The sequence below is a fragment of the Corvus moneduloides genome, chromosome 5, assembly GCF_009650955.1.
Source record: "Corvus moneduloides isolate bCorMon1 chromosome 5, bCorMon1.pri, whole genome shotgun sequence".
Taxonomy (NCBI): Eukaryota; Metazoa; Chordata; class Aves; order Passeriformes; family Corvidae; genus Corvus; species Corvus moneduloides.
Window position 1 is genome coordinate 43,045,420 of NC_045480.1, and position 22,546 is coordinate 43,067,965.

At 40.5% G+C, this 22,546-nt stretch overlaps 1 protein-coding gene across 3 annotated transcripts in view; it reads left to right on the forward strand.

Annotated features, from left to right (window-relative positions):
• Window positions 1-2,738: 2,738 nt before the first annotated feature.
• Window positions 2,739-22,546, forward strand: part of NPNT (nephronectin) — a 48,574-nt gene continuing 28,766 nt past the window's right edge. The window contains exons 1-4 of one of the 3 annotated variants that reach the window (XM_032109698.1): window positions 2,739-2,972; window positions 4,377-4,477; window positions 11,879-11,929; window positions 19,768-19,860. In XM_032109698.1, coding sequence (XP_031965589.1) covers window positions 2,902-2,972; window positions 4,377-4,477; window positions 11,879-11,929; window positions 19,768-19,860 — 316 coding nt within the window. In that variant the 5' untranslated portion in view covers window positions 2,739-2,901. The remainder of the gene's footprint in view (window positions 2,973-4,376; window positions 4,478-11,878; window positions 11,930-19,767; window positions 19,861-22,546) is intronic. The other 2 variants (XM_032109696.1, XM_032109697.1) reach the window with 2 other exon arrangements.

The following is a 22,546-nucleotide window of genomic DNA, read 5'->3' on the forward strand; positions in this document are numbered from 1 at the left end:
CACATAAAGATAATTATGGAGGAATGAAGAAGAGTAAAAAAAAGCAGGCAGGATCACTATGCTTGCATAAAATGAACACCTTCTCAGGCAAAATTCACCTTCCTATGTGTTTTGACTTTTTTATACACAAGGATAGCAGCATTGCTGTTCAAAATACTGTCTTCCTCTGTGTTTCTGCTTTGCTGCTGCTAATTTGCAGCTAAAAACCTCACTATCATGTTATGCTTAACCAAGTATCTTACCAGTATCTTTGAAAAATTTTTCTTGGACACTTGTTCTAGTCAATCATCTGAGTGCTTTATGCACAGCTGCTGGACTTCTTTTGTTATTTAAGTCTTGCTGAACATCAGGTCAACCCACCTGATGGCATCAGCATTTTGCAAGACTTTCATATTGCTTCACTAAACACAAGGCATGAAAGTGCTTTTTACTGTCATATGGCCAACAACTTCTCCATCTCCATCTTGTATATAGTATCTTGATGCATACCCACACATCTTCATCCACCTTTAACTCATCAAGAGATCTGGTTCTTTGACAGCTCACTCACAGAAGTAATCCTTCTACTGCCATGGGTATGAGAAACTGCCTTGTTAAGAAGACTCCACTAGTGATGATAAACCGTCGCCAAAACAAATGAATTCATAAGTGAGTGGATGTTCAGTCCCACTGATGGGTGTGGAAGTGTAATATGTGATCTTTCAGTGACTGGTTAACTGGTTTTTTTGGGCTGATGTTCCAAAACAAATTGTAAAGGCAGCAGAAGTTAACCAAGAGCAGACAATCTTAATTCGACTAGGCACCATGTCTGACCAGCACACTAGTATTAACATACAAGAGAGCCAAACAGGCTGCTGAGGAAGTCTTAAATACTCAGTGCAGTCTGGAGAGATTAAATGATCTTACTGCCATTTGTGAGTGAACATGCTTTAAAGGAATAGTGTGTGCTTTAAAGTTGCTGTGTACATTAAGTACCATTATGCAGCATTGCATTAAAGGAATTGATTTTATGACATGTCTCTTTGGCATGAAAGGGAAAGTGTCAGGTTGCCCTAGACCTTAATTCAGAGTGATGTTCAAATGTTGTTTTTGGCACTTGTCCTGGACTTGGTTGTGGCGTAATTTGTGGATGCTTTTTTCTACAAGTTGGAATGGCACATGCAGATGCTGTTACCAGAAAGAAATACTTGTGGTTGTCACAAATAGGATGTCTCCCCTTTTGCCCATTGAATCTTGACAGTGATTTCACTATGCATGGTCTGTTACACCACATCACACATCCGAGTGAAAAAAAAATTATCAATCAGTCAAGAACTGGCAATCAGCTCTATATTTCAGCAAGGATCTAATACAAGCCAGATGCTCTTCTGTCTTTCCCAAACAGCATTGTGTCATTGCCTTCACTGCTCGGCTATCCACTTCTCATGTGAATGGAAGGAACCAGGTTTGGTCCTCAGTGCAGTTTTTATATCTGAGTCCTCTAAGCGGGCTTGCAAGTTATCTGAGTACAGGTACAAGCACCTTGCAGAATCATCGCATTGTAGCTTCTACAGTTGTTTTTTCTCTGTGTCTGAAAAGTTCTGGGCTGATGCTGTGGACAGAAAGCTCAGCATTGGGATCATATGGTCATGAAAAATGAAAAAAAGAGGAGAAGGAGCATTGGAGGAGGCCTTCTGCTCAAATGTGAGCAGGAAGTGGTAAAACCACTCTGAGGAACGGTGTAATTTTTGAAGGCTTACTGGCACAATTTGTATCTTGTGCAAAAAATGGCCAGCTTTGGGCAGTGTTACTTGAATTATCCGTGAAGTGTTCTGAGGGTGGAAAATGCTCTGCACAGAACCACCAGCTCAAATCTGAAGCTTTAAGTCGTGGTTGGCATCCAACTGCTTCCTGAAGGGTTTAGCTTTGTGTTACAGCATAAACCAGAGAAAACCTTTGTTTTCTGCTTCTAAGCAACAGCCAGACCCTTGTAGGAACAGCAGATGAGCTTTAGCCTTGACATAGGCACAAATCAAACCAATGCTGCAACCCAGTCCAAGTGGTTGACCCCATCTGTCTCTAATCAGAGAGATCTTGGAGCAGCTCTGACCCTACACTGGTGACAGGCTGCTATTGAAGTGTCCTTTGTAAGTCCCAAAGCCGTAGTTCATAGAAACCGAAGAAAACTAAGGGCTGTATTTTAACATGTTAACGGTGAGTACAGATGCAGTCATTGCTGTCCGTAGTGGTGCAAGCACGTTACATGCTGTGCGGTTAGTGTTTAAACTTGTCACTTTTTCTTCTGGACAAGGGCTGGGCACCTGATTATCATACACACCAACACCGAGAGCTATTAATAGGAGTGTTTGAGCCAGAAAGAATCATATACACCTTGTAAGCCTTTCAAAAAGCTTTGGTTTTGGGGAGGTTTGGTTGGTAAAAGAAGGCCAAATCTTAACGCTCCTGGCTTTAGATGGGAGCTTTGCAGAGAGAAGGGTGTAACCATCTTCCTTCAGGAAGTTCAAGATACAAAAGCTCATGATAACAAAGCCCACCCTGCTTAGTGCCCCCAGACTGCGGTTTGTGCCTCGCTGTCCGCAGTAGCTGGGGCTGGTTGCCGCTCTCTCCCGCCCCAGGTGTCCCACGCACGCCAGGTGCCCCTCGCAGGGGGAGGCGGGCGGGCCGCGGGCGCCTCTGCCGGGGGCGGGCGGCGTTGCCGCTCCCCGCGCCGCGCCTCCTCCGCCCGGCAGCCAGGCGGGCGGGCAGGGACCGGGAGAGGGAAAGGGAGGGCGCGGAGCTCGCCGCCGCTCCGGAGCTGTGGCAGCGCGGCTAGCCTGGGCGGCAGCGGGGCCCTCGCCCACCCGGGAGCGGGAGCGCCTCCGCCACCGCCGCTCCGCCACCGCCGCGGAGCCCCCGCCGGCCATGGAGCTCTCCCTGCGGCTGCTCCTGGCGTCCTGCCTCTCGCTAGGGGCGGCCGGGGAGTTTGACAGAAGGTAGGCGCGGGGAGAGCGGGGGCGGCGGCCGGGACCGGCCGGGTAGGGCCAAGTCGGCGTTCCCTCGGGCAGCTCGGAGCTGCCGCGGGGAGAGCGGGGGGAGCCCGGGCTCTCCCCCTTTTGACGCCGAGCGCTGAGGTGGCCCGCGGGCTCCTGCCTGGCACCGGCCCCCGGGGCTGCCTCCCGGCGAGGCGGGGGCGGCCGGAGCCGTCGGCGGGTCTCGTGTGGCGCTCCCGCTCCCCCGATGCCGGCGGCGGTGCCCGCGGGCACGGCTGGCCGGGGGGGCTGCAGGTGGAGGCGCGGGGCCCCGGTGTCGCTCCCGGGGCTCCCCGGCACGGACTCTCCCGGCCCCCCCCCGAGCCTCCCGCCCCTTGCCGAGTACCGCGCGTTGCTCGGCAGCCTAAAGACGGGCTTAGGTGTAAGATAAGTTTATTGCTCTGGCGGGGCTGCGTCCCGCAAGAATTAAAAACAAAGCGCATCGCGTGCTGTAGAGATAAAATTAGCTTATTGGCGCCCGGAGGCACTTGAAACAGACGGCGGCGGAGATCGCGACTCAAGTTTTAACACGAAGCTCGGGGCGCGCGTGCCCGCGGGCCGTGTCGCGTCGTGTCGTGTCAGGTGTCGCGACCGGCGGCGCCGCACGGAGCGGGCGCTGCGCCGGGCGGGACGAGCGGCCAGCGCGACCCCCGCCCTCCGCAGGGTTTCTTATTTTTTAAAGGTTTGTTCAAATGCAGCGCTCACGGGACTTCAGCCTGTCGTTAAAAAGACATTACCGATTTGTGTAAATACTTTATAACTGCATGCGGCCGTAGTATCTTTTCCTTGGAACATAGGGAAGACTGCAGCTTTCCCTTTGTATTTAATTTCTGCTTAACAGCCCAAGAAGCTTTTGTTTTTATTCTTTTTTCCTTTAATGTTTCAGTGAGAAAGTTTGGCCGTATCTGTGAGAAAATTTTGCCATATATTGTGAAGTAAAACAATGCCCAAACTTTATGATGGCATTTATTCCATACTATAGTCTGTTTCAGACTTCTAAAACTGCTCAGTGCCAGCCTGGGAGTGGCAGCAGTGAGTGTAATGCAAAGCATGTCAGCTTTTTTCAGGCTTTGCTGAGTTACCCTAATTATCTTTTCCTCTCTTCCCCTATTGTCATTTGCATTTTTTGAACTAAACAAACTATTAATGTTAGGAATATCCTAGGCTCAGCTGAGAGCAGTTACTCTCTTCAGAAAAAGTAAAAAAAAAAAAAAAATTTGTATCTCTATGCAGGAGAGGTTTTTGGTGTTCTTTGTCTTTTGGGGTTTTTGGTTGGTTGGTAGATTTTTTTTTTTTTTTTTTAACTCTAGGATGATTTTAGCTACTTTCAAAGTGTTTCATTAGACTTTGTTGAACTGTCTCGTACAGGTGGCCCAGACAAATGCTCTCATCTTCTGGACTGTGTCGATTTGGAAGCAGAATTGACTGCTGCTGGGGCTGGGCCCGAGTGTCCTGGGGACAGTGCCAGCGTGAGTATCACTGCTGCTGGGGCTTCTACTCACTTGTAGAGAAGGCTTGTACACGCCTAGTCACGTCTTTTGTGTCTTCACACACATCCTTACAATGCAGGGCCTAGGCTTTTGCACGTGTGAGCCCGACTGACTTAGAAGGATGCTGTCACGTTAAAATTCTGTCTGTTTTTAGCAGGACTGAAAAGGGGTAGTGTAAAATGGAGTTGAGGCAATGAGAATTTGGAAATTTTGGTTTGGTTTCTGCTTCGTCTCATGCTCTGATCTGATAACATGATGTAACTACACTGAGTCATGTTACAGGTACTGCAGGGCATTAATATTTGCATCCAAGAAGGAAACCCAAATTATTTGTATTTCGCTTAGAAAATTGATGGAAATGTTCCAATTAGCATTAAGTTCAAGTATTCTTTCAGTAACCCCAAACTAAGGGAATAAATCTGCCTGACAGCATCCTTTTATCGGGTCACATGTGAAGAGAAACATCTCTGAGATTCTCACATCTATCTAGAATCTTTAATGTGACTGCACGATAAGCAACTAGATAAGTCTTCATCATTAACTACACCTTCAATAGGTATTGTGGAGGCAGCTAGTACTGTGTAGAAATTAAAATTGTTAGGAGTGTTGTAGAGACCTCAGCTTGTTAAAATTATAGCCTTTGATACTGGGGATGCTTGCTCATGTGTTTAACACTCATACATGAGGGACATCCTGAAGTTTTTGCAAGAGCAAGCCTATAAACACTGGTCCTTAGTTTTTGGGGTTTTTTTAAAATTTAGATACAAACATATGTAGACAAGATCATTTTCTGCCAAGTCATTTTCAAAGTAAATCCCTGTTAAATGCTGTAAGTTTCACAGTCTGCAGGGCAGTGACTGTAGGTGGCAAATATTTGGCAAAAAATAGGAAAAACCTTGGAAATGCAACTCTCAGCAAAGGTTTTGTTCAAATTTGTAAACATCAAGATTGGTTTCTCTCTTCCCAAATATGTTAGAAGCCCACAGTGTTTAATAGATATGTAAGATGACTAGTAAAATGCTATGGAAAGTACTTCTGGAATACAACATGTCTCATTCTGTTTCTTTGATGCAGAGTTCTCAGGCTGATACCTCCCAGGCCATACCATGAATAATTTTGATTTTTAGGGCTCTAATTGGTAACAAGTATTCATGCCTTTCCTTAGTGTGAATATTTATGAAGAAGGAAGGAGAATATGTAGTAGATTGATTGAGGCTACTCCAGAGGCAATAGGATCTATGTTCACCTTTCATGATGCAGTTTTATTTGAAAAATCATTGTGTGTTTAAAACTTTGAGGCTATGAAGGCTTAACTGGCAAATATCAATAATTTGCATTGTTTAAAAAAAACCAAACCAAAACCAAAAGAGTCCAGACTACTGTGTCACTGTGGCCCTTTTCTTAGACAAGTTGTCTCCCATGTTGTGACCATAAATTACAGCTCATGTTTAGGTGGAAGTCAATTTCTCATTATTACCAAATCTGATTTGTGGTTGCTTTTTTATGATCTTGGGAGACAGGAATAACATAAAGTGATACTATCAAAAGATTCATAATTAAAAATTGAAACTGAGACAAAAGTAATAATACACAGAAAGTATATTTTATTTTTTGTTCTTTGAATTTTGTCAGTGGGGTAATTTTAGTGTTAGCTTTTCCAGATACTATAAATGCTTTTTTTTTTCCTTAAGGCTAAAGGTAGGTGAATTCTCACCTCCTTCCACTGCATTTTAGTACATTATTCACAAATTAGTCTCCATGCATATTTAGAAGGCATGTTGATAGGTATTTTCTGTGGTCATCCCCAGTAATTGGGACCACACTTTCAAAGGAATACAATTATCATTTAGTTGCCGAAAGGCATTTTTCCCCCCTTTTTTTCTTTGTATACTGATAATTTTTGAATTGGTGGTTCAGAAGAATCTCAGATGTTGGGGTGAAAATTCTACTAAAACCATCAGAAGCTCCTTCTTTATTTTAGACGGGAGACAAATTATTGGCAAAATAAACCAAGAAAATCTGCCCCAGTTGCGGGTGGTGAAAATTCCAGACATATCACAAAGCAGGAGATTACGCTAAATGAAAGTGAATCTTTTTAGTGCTTGCAGCCAAATAGAAAATCTGTAGTCAACTCTCCACCTTGGGAATGTGGCACCCAGTATGAAGGATTAACCTGGCACAGAAGGCAACATTCCTGGCCTCAAAGGAAAACTTGGGTATTTTACTGTACAAAGGAATATAGCTGAAAATTTTCCAAAAAGCCAAGTGCATGATTACTTCTTCTGCTTTCTCTCTGGTCAAAGGTAAAGCTCTTATCCCTGTCCCCAAAATGAGTGGCATAAAGAGATGTCAGGCTTTCTCAACTAGAAAACACCATTTTCTGTGTGTTTTTAGTATAAGTTGTACTTGTACAAGGAAAACAAGTATAGAGTCAGGCTTAAAAATTAGTAGTGAGACTCAATTTGTAAATGTCTCCAAAAAAGAAGATTCAAATATTGAGGCAATAATGCTGAGCTCTTTATTAGTGAGTTGTAACTGCTGTTTTTCAAACCAGTTTGAGCCATCCTGGATATGCCTGCAACTGCTACAGCACCTTTGGACTCTCACCTGCTTACTCATGCGTAATTTACCATGTGGGCACTAATTATCTCTGAATTTATCCTTCTGACAACAAATATAAGGTGAGAGCCTTGCTGGAGCCAGAGTGGAGCAGGCACATAGATCCATGGCAGGGTGGTCCCAGTTTGCACCTGAACTGCGATGAGGCAAGGGCAAGCGGTTGCTAACATACCTGGATATGTTTTCTGCCGTCCAGCTGAGCTGCTCCACCAAGCGTATGTGGTCATGCCCTCTGCCACAGAGAAAAAAATGTGTTTGTTTAAACCAACTGTGTGATTTAAGGTAATGGTTTAATTGTGACAAATGCTTAAGCCTGGATATGTCAGCTCTAACACAGCAGGAGTGTGGTGCAGCTGACAAGTGTCATGAGGGCCTTAAGCCTTGGTAACTCTGTGCTCCTGATCTTCCATCCATAATCCATCCATACAGCTGCATATGGAAACTGAACTGTGTTAGCTAAACTTGGTTTTGTGAAGTGTGTAGTTATTCCTTTTATGTCCCTTTGACTGGCAAAGGAGTGCATGTGGAGCACAACCACGCTTAATGCTGCTTAGCAACGCCAGTCAGCATAACTCAGCTGTCTTCTGCTCTTATAAATATGTAAGAAGAAGTTGAAATAGGGTCCTCCTTTAATTTACACTCTTTCTTTACAACATCCTCTGTCTCCTCTTCACACCGATCAAGACTTGTGCATGTAGGTCTGATCTGTCTGTAAACTTCTGTCCAGAACCTGTCAGTGTCAGCTGTAACATCTCAGCCAGTAAGAATATTCACTCTGCAGTGACATGAAATTCCCTTTCCAAATGCCCTTTCCAATTCCAGAAAATGCACTTAGAAGGTGTCCTTCCGGCCGAAATAATCAAGAACTTTGAAAGAGGTTGGTTTTTTTCTTTTTCTTTTTTGCAGGTTTTGAACACTCAAGTGAGATCCATGTTTAGGCAACTAGATGCATTTTGAGATTGATAAAAATATAGGCCTATTTTCAAAGGGGCCGAACAAATGTAACTCAAATTTGTTGGCATTTCTTAGTCCTTGTAAATTGAAAATCCATCCACACTTGTTTAGTGGCTTAGATTTAGAACTGTGCATGTCTTCCATCATTAACATAACTAAGTAGGTTTTCTTACATTTTGATTTGGTTTGTAAGCCGGGTTCATTAGTTAAACCTAGTGTGTAGAAAGGCTAATTTGGAAGCAGCGGAAGTGTTGTTTAAACACCAACTATTAGCTCCCGTGGAGTGTCCTCATCATTGATAGAGTGATCCTTTATACTGATGGACTCACAGCATCAATGCACTAAAGTTAGATATTAAATATCCCACCTGGAATTAGTCCAAAAATCCTATGTTGTTGCCCAGCCTGCAGGATTTACTCACACTTTAATTAGTAGGAGTGGGAGTAATAGCTGTAAGTGGGAGTAATCACACAAAAGCCTACCTCTGTGAAAGATGGTATGTTGATAAAGTACCTGATTAAATATGTGTAAAAATAGGGTTGTTGTTGTCTTGCTTTGTGTCTTACTGTTGTGCACACAGCTCAGCTATAACCCAGAGCAAAAGTAAGGGTAGAAAGTGTTTCTTCTGGGTTTCTTTTCTCAGAGTAGGGGAGGTGACTTCCTGTGACAGAGTGTTTTTGGTGAAAGCAGATATAAGTAGTGCATTTTTAATCTCTAAATACTTTTGCATTGTAAGGCAACTGCATCTGAGGTACTGAATGTGTTGTCCTAACCCAGAACCCATTCAATGGGTTTTTAAAGGACACAGGGAAAATCAAGTTGGGACATGAGTCCTTGAACTCATCGTGCACAAATGCAACAAATAATTCCTTGTGGGTATTTTTGCCACTCCTCTATCCAGGTTCCCTCAAAATTATTCTTGAAACTAATGGTCTGTCTGCCTCTTTTTTAGCCAGCTTACAAATATCTCTGTAGTTCTTTCAAAAGCTATAAAAATGGTGTCCACATGTTTGTGCCTTTCATGAACAAAATACACCTGCTTTGAACCTGGCTGTGTGTCTGTTTGTAATTGATTTGTACACCAGTTATATGTAGTCAAGATACACTACAGATGTAAAGATTGCTTCGACATTTTAGCTGCAGTTTAACAGTCAAAAACTGTAGAAAGAGATAATACTTTAACATAGATTCAAAAGGTTAAGCAGGATTTTTAAAAGAAAAGCAACATGAAGTGGCTTGAATTCTCATTCTGTGTTACGGTTTGGACAACTCCTTTGCTAGAGGTGATGGCAAAAATGGTTCCTTTTGTTGTGTTGACATAGGTACAGAATAGAATGTTGGATCTGCAGCTGCTATAAACAAATGCAGGTCTATTATCTGGTCCTCTGCTGACTGGAGTCTGTGTGGCTGTTGGAGTCAGCCGATTTTGTCTGATGGATAGAAATTTTGACCAACAGAAGATGCTTAACAGGAATAAAATTTCACTGAACGTGGGTTTGTTAAGCAGTGATATTTGATTACTTCACCCATTTCTGTGTGTAATTCTCCTTAAACAATAAGAAAGTCTATGAAGTCTGTCTCAAGAAGTGGTGAAGATGAGTGTGCTCTTTCAGAGAGTCCATCTGTTGTGACTCCATCTGGTTATCTCCCTGTGCTGAGGTTTGAGTGTTTTACCTAGGAGGCAAATCCAGAATAGGTCAACAAAGTCGTTTCCCATCACCTTGCACTAAACCCCTCACAGCTGGCTAAAAAGCCTAGGGACAGAACAGTCAAGAAGGTATAAAGTCAAACCATCAATTTACACCTCCACTTAGCTTTGCATCATTATAAAAGTGTTAATTGAAGGATGTCAGGCTAGTGTTTAGATTTAGCCAAACCTAGTAGAAAGCATATGATTTCAGGAAGTTCTAAAGAGGATTTGTGAGAGAGAAGAACTTGTACAAGTCAATGTATAGCAGATGCAGGCATAACTGAGTGCTTTGCTGAGAGCTGTGCATGCTGCTGCCTTCTCTCGGTGCTTGGGAAGGCTCTTGCAGTGTCTGTGCTGCTGCTCCTGTCCTAATGAGCTCAAAGGCTGTGCACCCGTACTGTGCAATCTCTGCACAGAGGTGTGAGGTGGTGGGAGGGGGAGGAAGTGGTGGCTGCGCTCTCATTGATGCATAGAGGGAGATTTTGTATAGCTAACACTAAAGTTGATGGGAGTTTACCCATATAAATCATCTGAGACATCAATGGGAGAGGAGGCCATGGGCTGCTTAGGGCTTCTGTTTCTCGCACATAACATTGCTTTCAGTGGAAATGGCAATTCTGTATAGTCCACGATGCACAAAAATAAAACCAAGATTGTGTCAAAAATGAGCTGTGAAAATACTGGTTTCTAGGAGGCTGATCCATTAGGAGAAACATCCTTAAAGTCTGTAAGAGTTTTGCTGCTGAATTTGTGGTTGCAAGATCACAGTCTGAATTAATGCACTGTGTTGGCAATGTTTAAAAAATACTGATATGAAGCTCATCTGCTTCTTAAAAAATGACTGGTATTTTTGTGCATCCTTGGTACTTTTCAAAGAAAAGGCATTTTATACAGAATTGCAACACTGCTTTACACTGCTATGCAAGAATAAAAATGAGGTTTTGCTATTTTTATTCAGGTTTTTTTTTCCAGTTTAGAACCTTTATGCCTTTAAAGCATGACTTCACTGTGTTAAAGATACAGTATCCTTTTCCATTTCTCTGCTGCATTCCTCATGCACTTTGTATGCAGATTAGTAGTTTTGCAGCCCACTTTTTCATAAGGAATTGTCATCAGTAACATGATTTGACCAATTACAGCTGTAGTGTATTTGTAATTGCATCTTCTCTCAAAGCCCAGGAACAACCTGAGGAGCTTCCTTCCACTGTAAAAAAAGCTAAGGGACTGCCTAGTTAAAACTAATTTAAATTAGTATAAGTTGCAATCATAGAAAACCCTTGTCAGTCACACGCTACTTAAAGTACAAAGAGCTGCTGTTGCTTAAGTCCCAGCCTGCTGTCATAAGGATGTGTAGCCTAACAAGCCATGCTGCTAACATTAAATTTATTGGCAAATGAATTGATTTCAAATAGCCTGAAACATATATCTGTGTTTTCATTTTATTTACGTTTTGTAGCCTATCTTGTTTCATGTGGTAGCAAGAGCTGAGAAGGTTTCTAAGTATTACTTTGAATTTAGATGACATTAAATTTTTAAACATTATAAAAATGACCAGTAAATTTGTAATTCAACATGTCTATTGGTTGCAGATGTTCAGATACATATAAATGGGTGTAATTTTAATTGCTCTCAAATAAGCATCCAAATGCTGAGCCTTTATGTTTGAGCTGTGGAGATGCAGCATTAAATTAAAAATATGTACCCGTTACTTTATACTTAAAGGATACTGTGTCTTTAAGAAAAGTATTTGTGTTCTGTTGATGGAAACAGTGAACCTGAATGGTGAAATGTAAGAATTTTTACAACTACTTTCTATATGAAACATGGCAAAGTGTAGTTCCTTAGTTGATTGAGTAAGAATAGCATCACGTCATTATATTTAATTACTCTTATGTATCAGAATGTATTTGTTAAATCTCATAATGAAATACTGATGTAAAGTATTTCCATTTCTAAATGTGTACCAGAATTTTTTTTGTTTCAGAAAAGCTCTGAATGTTGAATGTATGTAATTCTCCAGGAATGTAACAAGTTGATAAAAACCACAGCCAAGTCCATCCTCCTTACAGAGAAAAAAAAAAAAGCTGGAATTTCTCTTTTGGATATTTGTTTTGCAGCGTTCTACGTCTTAAGGCAGAGAATAGCCAGCCTAAGGTGCCAGCCCAAAGGTTAGCTGAACATATTTCTTGAAATAATTTTGGCAAGGTTATGACTTGGAGTTATGGCCTTGAAGTCATAAGTTTACATAAAAATTATAATATGTGACAAGAAGATATAGATGTTTTTAGTTTTTTTCATTTTTTTTAACGTTTGATTTGGGGAAGATGAGGGGGGAAAGAAATTAACAGGGCTCTTTTATCCCAGATGCCTATACAATGATGTACTTATTTTCTAAAATACAACACTTTCCCCTTTTCACTCCTTTTCTTTACTTTACCCTCAAGCCCTGTGCAATATTTTTTCCTTTCTGCAAATTGTTTGTACTCCCAGCAATGTATTTACAAGCTGTCAGACTTAGGAGGCCTAATTTGCTTTCATGGTATTGAATCATGTGCAGTGGGGGTTTAGTTTGGGATGGCAGAGGCACTTATTGCCCCCCCACTGCCTGCTTTGCACTTCCACTACAGGTTGTCCTTCCCAAAACAGGAAAACTCTACAGCCCCTGATCTCCAGCAGTGTAGAACCTGGCATGTTACAGCAAAATGAAATCAGCATAGTTTACTTTGGTACCCAGGGCTGTAGGCTGCTGCCGCTTAGGAATTGATGTGTCTTACTGCATATCCCTGTGGCAGAGGCACTGTCTCAGACAGGGAGGAGGAGAGCACTCAGCCATTCATCTGGCTGTGAAAGTCAGCTTTGTTGCTGTGATCCAGAAGTTACTCTGCTGAAGCCAGTGTATGTTTTATATTCGAATAAACAAAATATCGGTAGGGCCCAGTTTTGTCTTCTGTCACCACACAGAGACACTCACGCTATCCTGTTTCTACCTGGTCGAATTCAGTAGACACATAGAACGACTCAGGTAATAAACAGACATTTGAGATGATAAAGTACCATTTTTTAAACAATTACAGTAAACCACTTGAAATGCAAACACAAAGATTTGTAAAGCATGAAGTATTTCTTGCTTTTCTAATTTTGCATGTGTTAGTTCTCGTTTTTGGCGATTTTTAAAAAAGAGTATTTAAGTGTATAAGCATTAGATTAACTTCTACTGACTTCATTAAATCCTATTGGTTTCAGTGCGACCCATGCTTAAGTTATACATGTGGTTTAATGCTTTTCTGAATAGTAAGGCATTCATAAATCAGGGTCTGGATTTGTCTGTGTGGTTTAGAAACATGTTTGGCAGCAGACATAGCCAAGCCAAGAACTGACTGCAGTGAATAGCCCACACCGGTTGCAGTTTGTCGTGTTAATGTGTTGTTACCAGAATCATATGTGCAAACTGAGTAACTGATTTACCCAGGCAAGTGTTGGAGTTGTGCATAAAACATTAGGAGCCTCTTACTTAATAGAATGTATGTTTCAGATGGAAGCATAAGGATGCATTTTGACAGCATGAATGTCACAAGGGCAAGTAATTTGAGAAAAAATGTTCAGCATTAGATACTGCCATTTTGTCTGATGATATTATTAGTTTCTAATTACGGAAGTTGGTCAAGGACATTTGTTATCTTCCAAGAAAAATAGAGTAAGGAGTGTTGTGCAGATGGAATTATCTGAAAATTAATACCCAGTTGCCCTAGTCAGGCTTATTAATCTCTGCAGAGATATATGCTGTGACTACTAATACACTTACTTGGGAAGCAAAGTCACTTTTTCAGAAATAATTCTCTAATGTGAGTTATGGGTATGAGCTGTTTTTACCACCTTCTAGTAACTTTGAGGTGGGATAAGCTTTATGTGTTCTCTTGCAGCTGTGAGTAGTTGAAGTATGTAGTTGAACAAAAAAGAAATATGCAACTCTGAAAGATCTACAGTGATTTATTTTACAAATTAGCTTGTACCTTTGGGATCCTAGATCAAAATTACTGTGAATAAGGCAGTTTCATTTTCCTGAGCATGTTTATGCGACTGCATAATTTACAAAGAATTGCAGGAAGTAAACAGAAAAAGAGAGATATGAGCTGCAGCTGACTCTGAGGGAGAGAAGTATTATGGAACTTAGTGTTGTGGTCTGTGAGCACCACAGGAGAAAGGCAGCCAGGTTCAGGTGAAGGAGGCAGCATAGAGGAAAGCCTCTTTCACCAACATGCAAATCTTGTTAGAAAGTCGGCACTGGGAGAATGTAAGAAACAATCTGAAGATGGGAAATCTGTTCTGCAGCCAGCAGTGTAAGAGGATCCAGTAAAGGTTTGTGAAGCTGAATACATTATGTAATAATTTCTGGGCTGCTGTGCAGATTACTTGCTGTGCCTGAGCAAATTGAATTTTAAGGAGCTGGGGTCTGGAGTCAGAATAAGTAGAGGGCTATAGATTACTTGGGAAGAGAGGGCAGAAGCAAGGCGGTTGAGGCAGATGGTTAGTATAGTTTGTTTCAGATGCAGGTATTCCTGTGCATAATTTTAGACTTCAGGGAGATGAAAAAAAAGTTCAGAAATTAGGAGGCAAAGCAGAGAAGAAGAATGTAAGAATTATACTCAGTCCTGTTCTAATGAAAAGCTTAGCTAGGAGTGTTGGAAAACCAAAGAGAATTTAAGTGGCTGGAGATCTATTAAGAAAACTCAGGGATTTCCATTGTTGGCCACAAATGAAGAGGAATTAGTAAGGTAGGAACCAGGCAGTGCAATCATATGGTTAGGACTCCACCAAATAGTGTTTGGTAGTCAATAAATAAATAATTAATGCTAAAATTCTAGAAGAGAAGGAACGGAGGGGATGATATGTGGTAGTCACCCATGCCCTCAAAAGTGGGCAGCTTGGTGCAGAGCTGACCAAGTCTGAGGGGTACTTCCAAAGCAGTTCTGAGGGAACTGAGTGCAGTGAGAAAATACAGATGAAATTCAAAAAAACCCCAGCATTATAGACCCATAATGAATTTGTTGAATGTGTTTTTCACTTGTATTTATTCAACAATTAAAAAATAATAATTCAGAATGATTGAGTCACTCTCGGATACCACCAACAGCAAGCAGTGGCTGGGAATATTGGTGGCTTCTGGCTTTTGCACAAGCGTAACACATGCTAACAGCATGTGCATTTCACCAGAAATTCTTTCTTCCACGCTTCCACACTTGAAAAAAAGAAAAAACCAACAACCAATCATAAACCCAAACCACCTGTTCACATTTCAACTCCTTGTGTTATTTTTACAGGAAGTTTAATTTGTCCTGAAGTTTAAGTGAAACTTGAAGTGTGGTATTTGTCACCTTATTTTGGAGGAAAAAGGTAGTTCTTTCCAGCCGTGAAAATAGGTAGTCGGTTAGATTTATGGCTAAATAAAAGGCTCCAGGATACCTCCTTGGGAACTGAGACAGAACAAATCTTCACATCTGACTCAAAAAAACCCCTTTTGAAATGACCCAGCTGAAATGAATAATCATGAGACCAGGTTTTTTTTGCTGATTATCTCTTGAATGAATTGGTCAATAAAGTGAAAAGGAAAGTTTAGTTATAGTTTATTCTATGGCACAGATAAAAAAGCAAGACTTGACTAAAGATGAAAATTGCTGTGCTTAGGATTATTGTTCTGTCTATCTCAGTCCACATTCTTATCCAATGGGAGTGCAGTTTAGCAGCTTTCAGAGAGGAATCCTTGGAGAAGTGGTAGGTCTGTTCTGATACTGATTCAACAGTAAATTAGCAGTCTTATTTTGAGTGGCACTTGTCTATGCAAGTATAATTTTAACTTCTGTTTACAACAGTTACTATTATAAAGAGTAGAAAGTTTTTACTGATTTTTGGCAGCCTTTTTCAGACTTCTGGATTTCAGCGCCCTATTTGCTTAAGAGAGTGACTTTCTCAGTCTGATGTAACTCTTCTGTCTGCATTTCCTTCTTCCCTAGTAGGGAAGCAAGTGTTAACGTAACAGGCTGAAATCCATGGACATGGGTTATTTCAGTCATATGTGGGTCACTTGGAAGGAAATGATGGTTTATTGGTTGTGGAGGAGTTTTTTAATTGTCAAGATGCAAAAAATAGTAACTGGGAGACTTTTTTTCCTCCATTACTTGTGAGTCTACTTGTTTTCAAAGAAGTGGAGAAACTCCATGTGTCTGTGTGTGAGGAGAGTGACTAAGTATTCTGTTCTGTTGTATCTGGAACTTTGCAAGAAAACAAGTGGAGTGGAGAATTAAAACACCCAGTCACATCAGCACATGTAGTGAATGCTCAGACTCATACCAAACAGCTGAAATAGTTGTCTGCTATTAAAAGAAATGCTGAAAGTCTGGCTTAAGCTTATTTTTGTACCTGGGTCTGGTTGTTGCCAGTGTTCAAATAGAGTTTCCTGGCAGTCAGTGAGTGGATCTGCTGCCATGCAGGGGCAGCTTCTCCTTTGGATAAGGGTTTTCAGGCTGGAGATGGCAGAGCTGGAGCTGACCCACTGCTCTGGGCCTGGTCACTCTGGTAGGGGTCAGTGGGGACCCCAGCCAGGCATGTAGACTTGGCTGAATCATCTGATTCTTTAGTCCTGAGCACCCTGCAAAGCCCCAGTAAAGTTAATCGGAAGATGTATACAAGTTTTTTCCTGAGGATGGCTTGATTCCCCGTAGGAAATGCCATCAGATTTATCTGTGGTGTTGGCTGAGCTAAAGATGTTGCTAAGCCTACTGCAAAGCATTTTCCTCCTGTACATTGAAATTCTTCACTGGTAACATTGTATTGAATTTCAGCTGTGTCTAAATAAGATTCATGATGCTGAAGTAGCCCAAGTTCATAGAATATACTCTAATAAACAGGTTTTCTTCTAGAACAGTGTTTGGCAGCAAACAAAGGTTTCCAAATACCCATTTAATGTGTAAAACCTCCAACATTTTATAATTACTTTGACTTTATGGATAATGGTTTGCTAGTCATTAGGAAGCTTTCCTTGGGGAAATAGAGATTCTTGAGCTGCAGGCTGTGAGGGGCTGAGGTCTTTAACTGAGACTTCTAAAAAAGAAAAGAGACATGTCTGTCATGTGATTTAAATGCATTTCTTAATTCTATCTTGAGATTAGAAGGTAGACTAGATCAGCAGTTACCCACTTGTATGTCAAACAAGACATTAAGTCCTGCATGGTATAAAGCTACATTTATTAGGGTGTGTTGGACTAGATAAACTCTTGGAGAACTCATAGATCAGATTTCTTGATGTAATAACAGGGCCTATGTTGCATGTTTTGTATCTGTAGAAGTTGTATAGTATATGTTTTAAACAAATACTAGTACATAATTTTGTTCAGTATGGTATCTGACCTACTTGGTTAACTGCGAGAATTAAACAAACCATCTGATTCCCAACACAAATGTGCTTGACCTTTTGAATTAGAGGAGCATTTAACTTATAAATGAAATGAAAATCTCATTTCCTTACTGAATTTTACGAGTCTTTTTGTCTTCAAGTATGAGATTCTTTTTTTTTCTCTGAGCAGCTAATAATATACAATCTCTGCAATTGAGGGAGGGACCAAGGCTTTAAAAAACTCAGCTAAACTAAAATTGCCGCAGGTTCAGCTACTGAACTGTTACACTTTACACCAAAGCGATCCCATGGTGCTTCAGGTTTCTTAAAAAGAACTGATTTAAATAAGTGTATCCCACTTCACAATATGGATCTTCTCTAAAGGGCAGTTGAAAATTCATAGAAGTTTTCAAAAACATATTTATAGTAATTTCTTTTTCTCTACTGTACTTAGATCCCAACTTTTCTTTTTGCCTAATGACTTTAAAGTCATGAAGTTGGTCTTCACAGTTTTCATTTTGCCACCATCACCTCTAATTAGACCTGGGTCTGTGATGTCAGGAAGATAATCTCAGCATCTAAATGAACTCTTAAGCAAAGACCTTTTCTTCTGTTTATGACCACAGTGATTAAAAAGCAGTAATTGTTTCCAAATACAATGTTCTAGAAGTGTCTCGTGATCTATCAGTTGCTCTTCAGTCAGATCTATTACCCAAGGGCACACTTTCTGACACATAACCTTTTAGTAGTCTGAGAAGCTCCTGTCCCTTACACTTCTATTGAGACGTGTTTCTGAACCTGAATCCCATTTCTTTGTTTCCAGACAGTGTTTGTTGTGGGGGGAAAAAAAAAATCTTGTATTTCTGTTGCCTTTTAAGATACTCCTTAACAAGTGTTTGTAAAGAGACTTCCCCATCGTACTAGGAAGATCCATCAGTGAGAGCTGTAGACTTTATGCTCTCAGGATATATCACTGATTATACATATATACTAAGCTTAAACAAGAGACATGCCTGATAGTGAAGGGCAAATGCAGTCCTAAAACTGGAGCAAACTCCTTCTATGCTAACAGTTGTTTCTCTGGATATATTTGCGGGAATTGCTGATTCTGGATGCTTTGAATCTTATGGAAAAGATTTTCAGAACATCAGAGATCTGTTTGGATAGTTCTTCCACAACCAGAACTAATATCTTGTTTCTTTTTAAATTTTGCTTAATTCAACCCTGTTGAACAGCTTGGCTTGCATGCAAATTACATTTTTGAGTGTGTTCTGGCAGATTTCTGTTAAATTACGTCCTTAATATATCCAGTTTTATGATACAGCCCGTTGTTGTCAGATTAATATTGCATCTGGATCTAGTTAGGTACTTGCAAATTCCAAATGATACTGTTACTTTATAAAATAAACTGTAAGCTGGGGTAAATAGATAAATCCTGGTTACAGGGTATTCAAGTTATTCTACCATCTGATTTCTGTCTATTTTGTGTCTATCTTGGTTTAGCAGAGAGCTCACCACGATTGTGCATGTGCATTTTGCCATATAATGATAAACAACATCTTAGAGCATAGTAAATACTGCATTTTTCCAGTGGGTTGAAGCAGTGGGTTTAGTAATAGAAAAACATTTCTAATGCAAAAGACTTTGAAGAGCTGTTTAAAATTTTCATCTGTCAAATGTTTTTCATTTATGCAGGAAAATATTCCTGTTGGCTAATCCTACATCAGTAAAAATGTATTTGTGCATGAATTCTTACATCTCTTCAAGAGCAATGCTTTTGTTATTTGTTACTGAAGTTTTGAAAGTTTGTTTTATGAATTTTGTTTGTGTCATATTGAGAGAGGTACCAAAAACTGGCTTTATAACTATTATTTCTCTGTTTATTTTCTGTATATAACTTCTGAGTTACGGTTTGTACGTTCTGAGACTGTATCTATAGAGCAGGGTGGATAATAAATGCTTGAAATCTTCTGAGAAGTGACTTGGATGTGTGCAGTGGCAAAGCAGCATATTACAGTCAGTGTTGCTTTTTCGTTGTCCTTTCTTCCTCCAAAATGAAAGAAAAAGTAATTCCCATGCCAGAATCCAAATGCTCAAAAGGGAGAGACTCAGGCAAAACTTTGCTCAGTAAGGGGGTAGAGTGTTGCTGTGTAATCGTGGAGGAAAATGGTGAATCTGTGGGACTGTGTGGTCTGTGCCACTGGCTACTGGTGACTGCACTATGGCTTTCTGTGTTGCCCAGGACATTGATATACTCATTTTCTGCACAGCTGGGGACTATTCCAGGTTTGCCAAATGCAATGGCATCAATCATAGTACATACATCCATAGAGCAAGTGAAGGCACAGTGGCTGCTTGCTGGTTAGGTATTAAAAGGGTTTAGTATCCCACAAACAGCACCATGTATTGTTGTGCAAAAATAGACTACTAGCAGGTATCTCCCTCTTCCCACAAGTATTTGAAAGTGCACCTGATGTTTAACAGTGAAGCATATAATGTTGCTGAAGGGAGGAACATAGACAGTACTACTGTTTGTTAGGTAGTTGCTGTTTATTTTAAAGTAGAGCACTGTCAGCTGTGACTGGAGTGGAAAGATAATGAGTATTCCTCTGTTTGCAGCTATATGCCAGCCAGGGTGCAAACACGGTGAATGCATTGGGCCAAACAAGTGTAAGTGCCACCCAGGATACACTGGAAAAACCTGCAACCAAGGTAAGAAAGAATTTATTTTTGAAATTGTGGAAGTATTGTTGGTCTCTCTACCGTACCCCACCAATGCTGTGTGTGTCACCCGTGTGTATAGAGTAGTGAACTCATATACCAGGTCTGCTATTGCTGCAGCAGTTCTGGTCTTGAGGCTGACATTCATAGGGAGATTGATATCTGCAGTGGGATGACATGGAGGAAAAACTGCTTTAATTCAGAAGAAATCAATGAGATTAATGTATAGTTGGTAGTTACCTGCTCTCCTTAATCTGAAACAAATTATTTAAACCTTATGGTCAGGATTGTTGTTTTTTTTAAAGTCACAATTTTCAGGTTTGAATAGTGAAATAATACTTGTTTTATTAAAAACCCCATAATTCATACATTCTTATTTTAGTGTTTCTAATCCTGAACTAACTAGCTTCCAATAAACTACTAGGTACTGAAGGGTTGGTGTAAAGATGAAGTTTCTCTGTTTCATTGTTTGGGGTTTTTTTCTCAAAATTTATGTCCAAAGCATGTAACGGTATAAAGATCATAGAGTACAAACAATTAGAGAATTGTAATATGTGATTGATTAGACTTTGATGGCTAAGATGCATTCACATACGAAGATATCTCAATTATATCTCTTTTGCAGTTGTCTCAGCCTAAAAAATGAATGCATTTTCTGAGTGCTGAGGGAGTATAGTAGAAAAGTGTGATATTTAGAACAATTTTCTTATTCAAGAATGTAGCCTGATGTTGCTAAATTTCTTATGACATGTTTTTTAAACTGAATTATTTTCTTTAAAAACAGATATGTATTTATTTTCGGATTTACTAATCCTTCCCACACTGATGTGGAAATGTGTGTTGTGTTTTTCAGTTTTCTCAAAAGTTTCTGTCATCTCTTATATTATCCTGTCTTTTTTTTCCCCCCTTACTCTGGGCTGACATTTTAAAGGATGGGTTGTTATGATTTTATTCTACACACGTTTTAGTCAGTCTAAAACTTTTTAAGAAAACAGTGCAGTGAACTAACAGTTGTTATATGTCTGTGTGACAGTTTTTATATGTACTAATTTAAAAATATGGAAGGAATGCTTTTCAAATTGCTGGAGGCTTCAGTCTTTAAAACTGAACTATTTACTTGCCACTAAATGCTAAGGAAGGAAAAAATGTGGTAAGTTATTACAGGAAGCCCGTTGGGCAGTATTGATGAAATATTCTTGCATGGTGTTGGTGACAAAGCTGCCCTGGCAGATGTACATGAGGCTTCTGAGATGCCTGCTGACTGGTGCCCCAAATGTGCACCAGTTCAGGTGGCTGCTGCTGCTCTACTACATGGTGAGACCCTTGAGCTGTTCCTGGGGTCATGGTTTGTGTTCTTGCCAGTGCTGATTCAGTGTTTGGGTGAGACTTGGAAATGCACAGTGGATGCCGAGTCTGCTTTTGCTGGGAGGAGATTCAAATGGCACAGGAAAAATTGACCTTTGTTATTATACCTTAATAGAGCACCTGTCCTGTTCAGTCAGTGGTCCATTTTCTCAATTCTGTTCTAGAATAGTAACAGAAGGAATAATGTTGGCAGAAGAAACGTTGGAGTTCCCCTTCAGAGATGGAAGTCTTTTCTGGGATGTCAGAGGTTCTGGGCTTTAAAGTATGCTCAGGTTCTTGGTGAAAGAGGATTTGTTCTAGGAACATAATACAGAGTTCACCACTAGAAATGCTTGTCTGCCCTTGATATAATGTATATTTATTAATTTATAAATGAAGTAATGCATATTGCCTGATTTTTATTGTGCCTTCTCCCTGCTCTGTGAAGATGTGCAGCTGTACACAAGTCCACTTGGTCAGAGCAGTGAAGCTCTTATATTCCACCCCCTGGATCATCATGCAAGAAATGTAGCATCAAGGGGTGAGGTGGTCCTGTGTTTCAGGTGTTGTGCTCCTCCTACCTGCACAGCTTCAAACGGGAGTGCAATTTCTTTTAAAGGGGTGGAGGCTGATAGACCCATCAATGGCCAGGATGTGAAAGCTGACCCTGCAGTGCCATTAGCATGCAGAGCAAATAGCTGGTTGTATTTCCTTGGTGCTGCTGTGTGTCTGTATTCTGAAAAGTTTTGACTCTCCACCATACTCACAGTTGTCCCTTGCATTTGTTTTTTTCCTCTGTTCTTTCAGAGCCTGCCTTTTTTATTTCTGAGTTCCTTAGTAAAGTGATAGTGATGGAAATAGTTTATCAGGTTAGATAAAGTCAAAACTGTGATTTACATAAAGTTGGAAGTTGTAGAAAATGAGGGTTGATAACTTCGGAATTTGGTAACTCACTACTAGTTGATTAATCAGACTAAGTGTTGTGAACAAAACTCTTCAGGTGATACAAATCTCTTATGAGTTTGACATGTTAGTGTGATTGCAGTTGCTGGAAATGAATGCTGATCTACTGTTTATAGTATGGTGATAACAGTTTAATTTTTGCACTTGGTTTCTGGTCCTTGGCTTTCTATTTTCAGAGTTGGGTAAATGTGGTATTGCGTATTTGACTTCAGTGTTGCCTGATCCAAGTTAGGTAACAGACAAAAAAAGGCAGAAAAAGTCCGAGTGCTGAAGTCTGCAGAAGCTAATTAAAAGAAAATAGCAGAGTGTATTGAATCTGCCTAGAAATAAGTGACCCATTGTTGGGTGTGCACTGAAGTTGGTCCAAGAT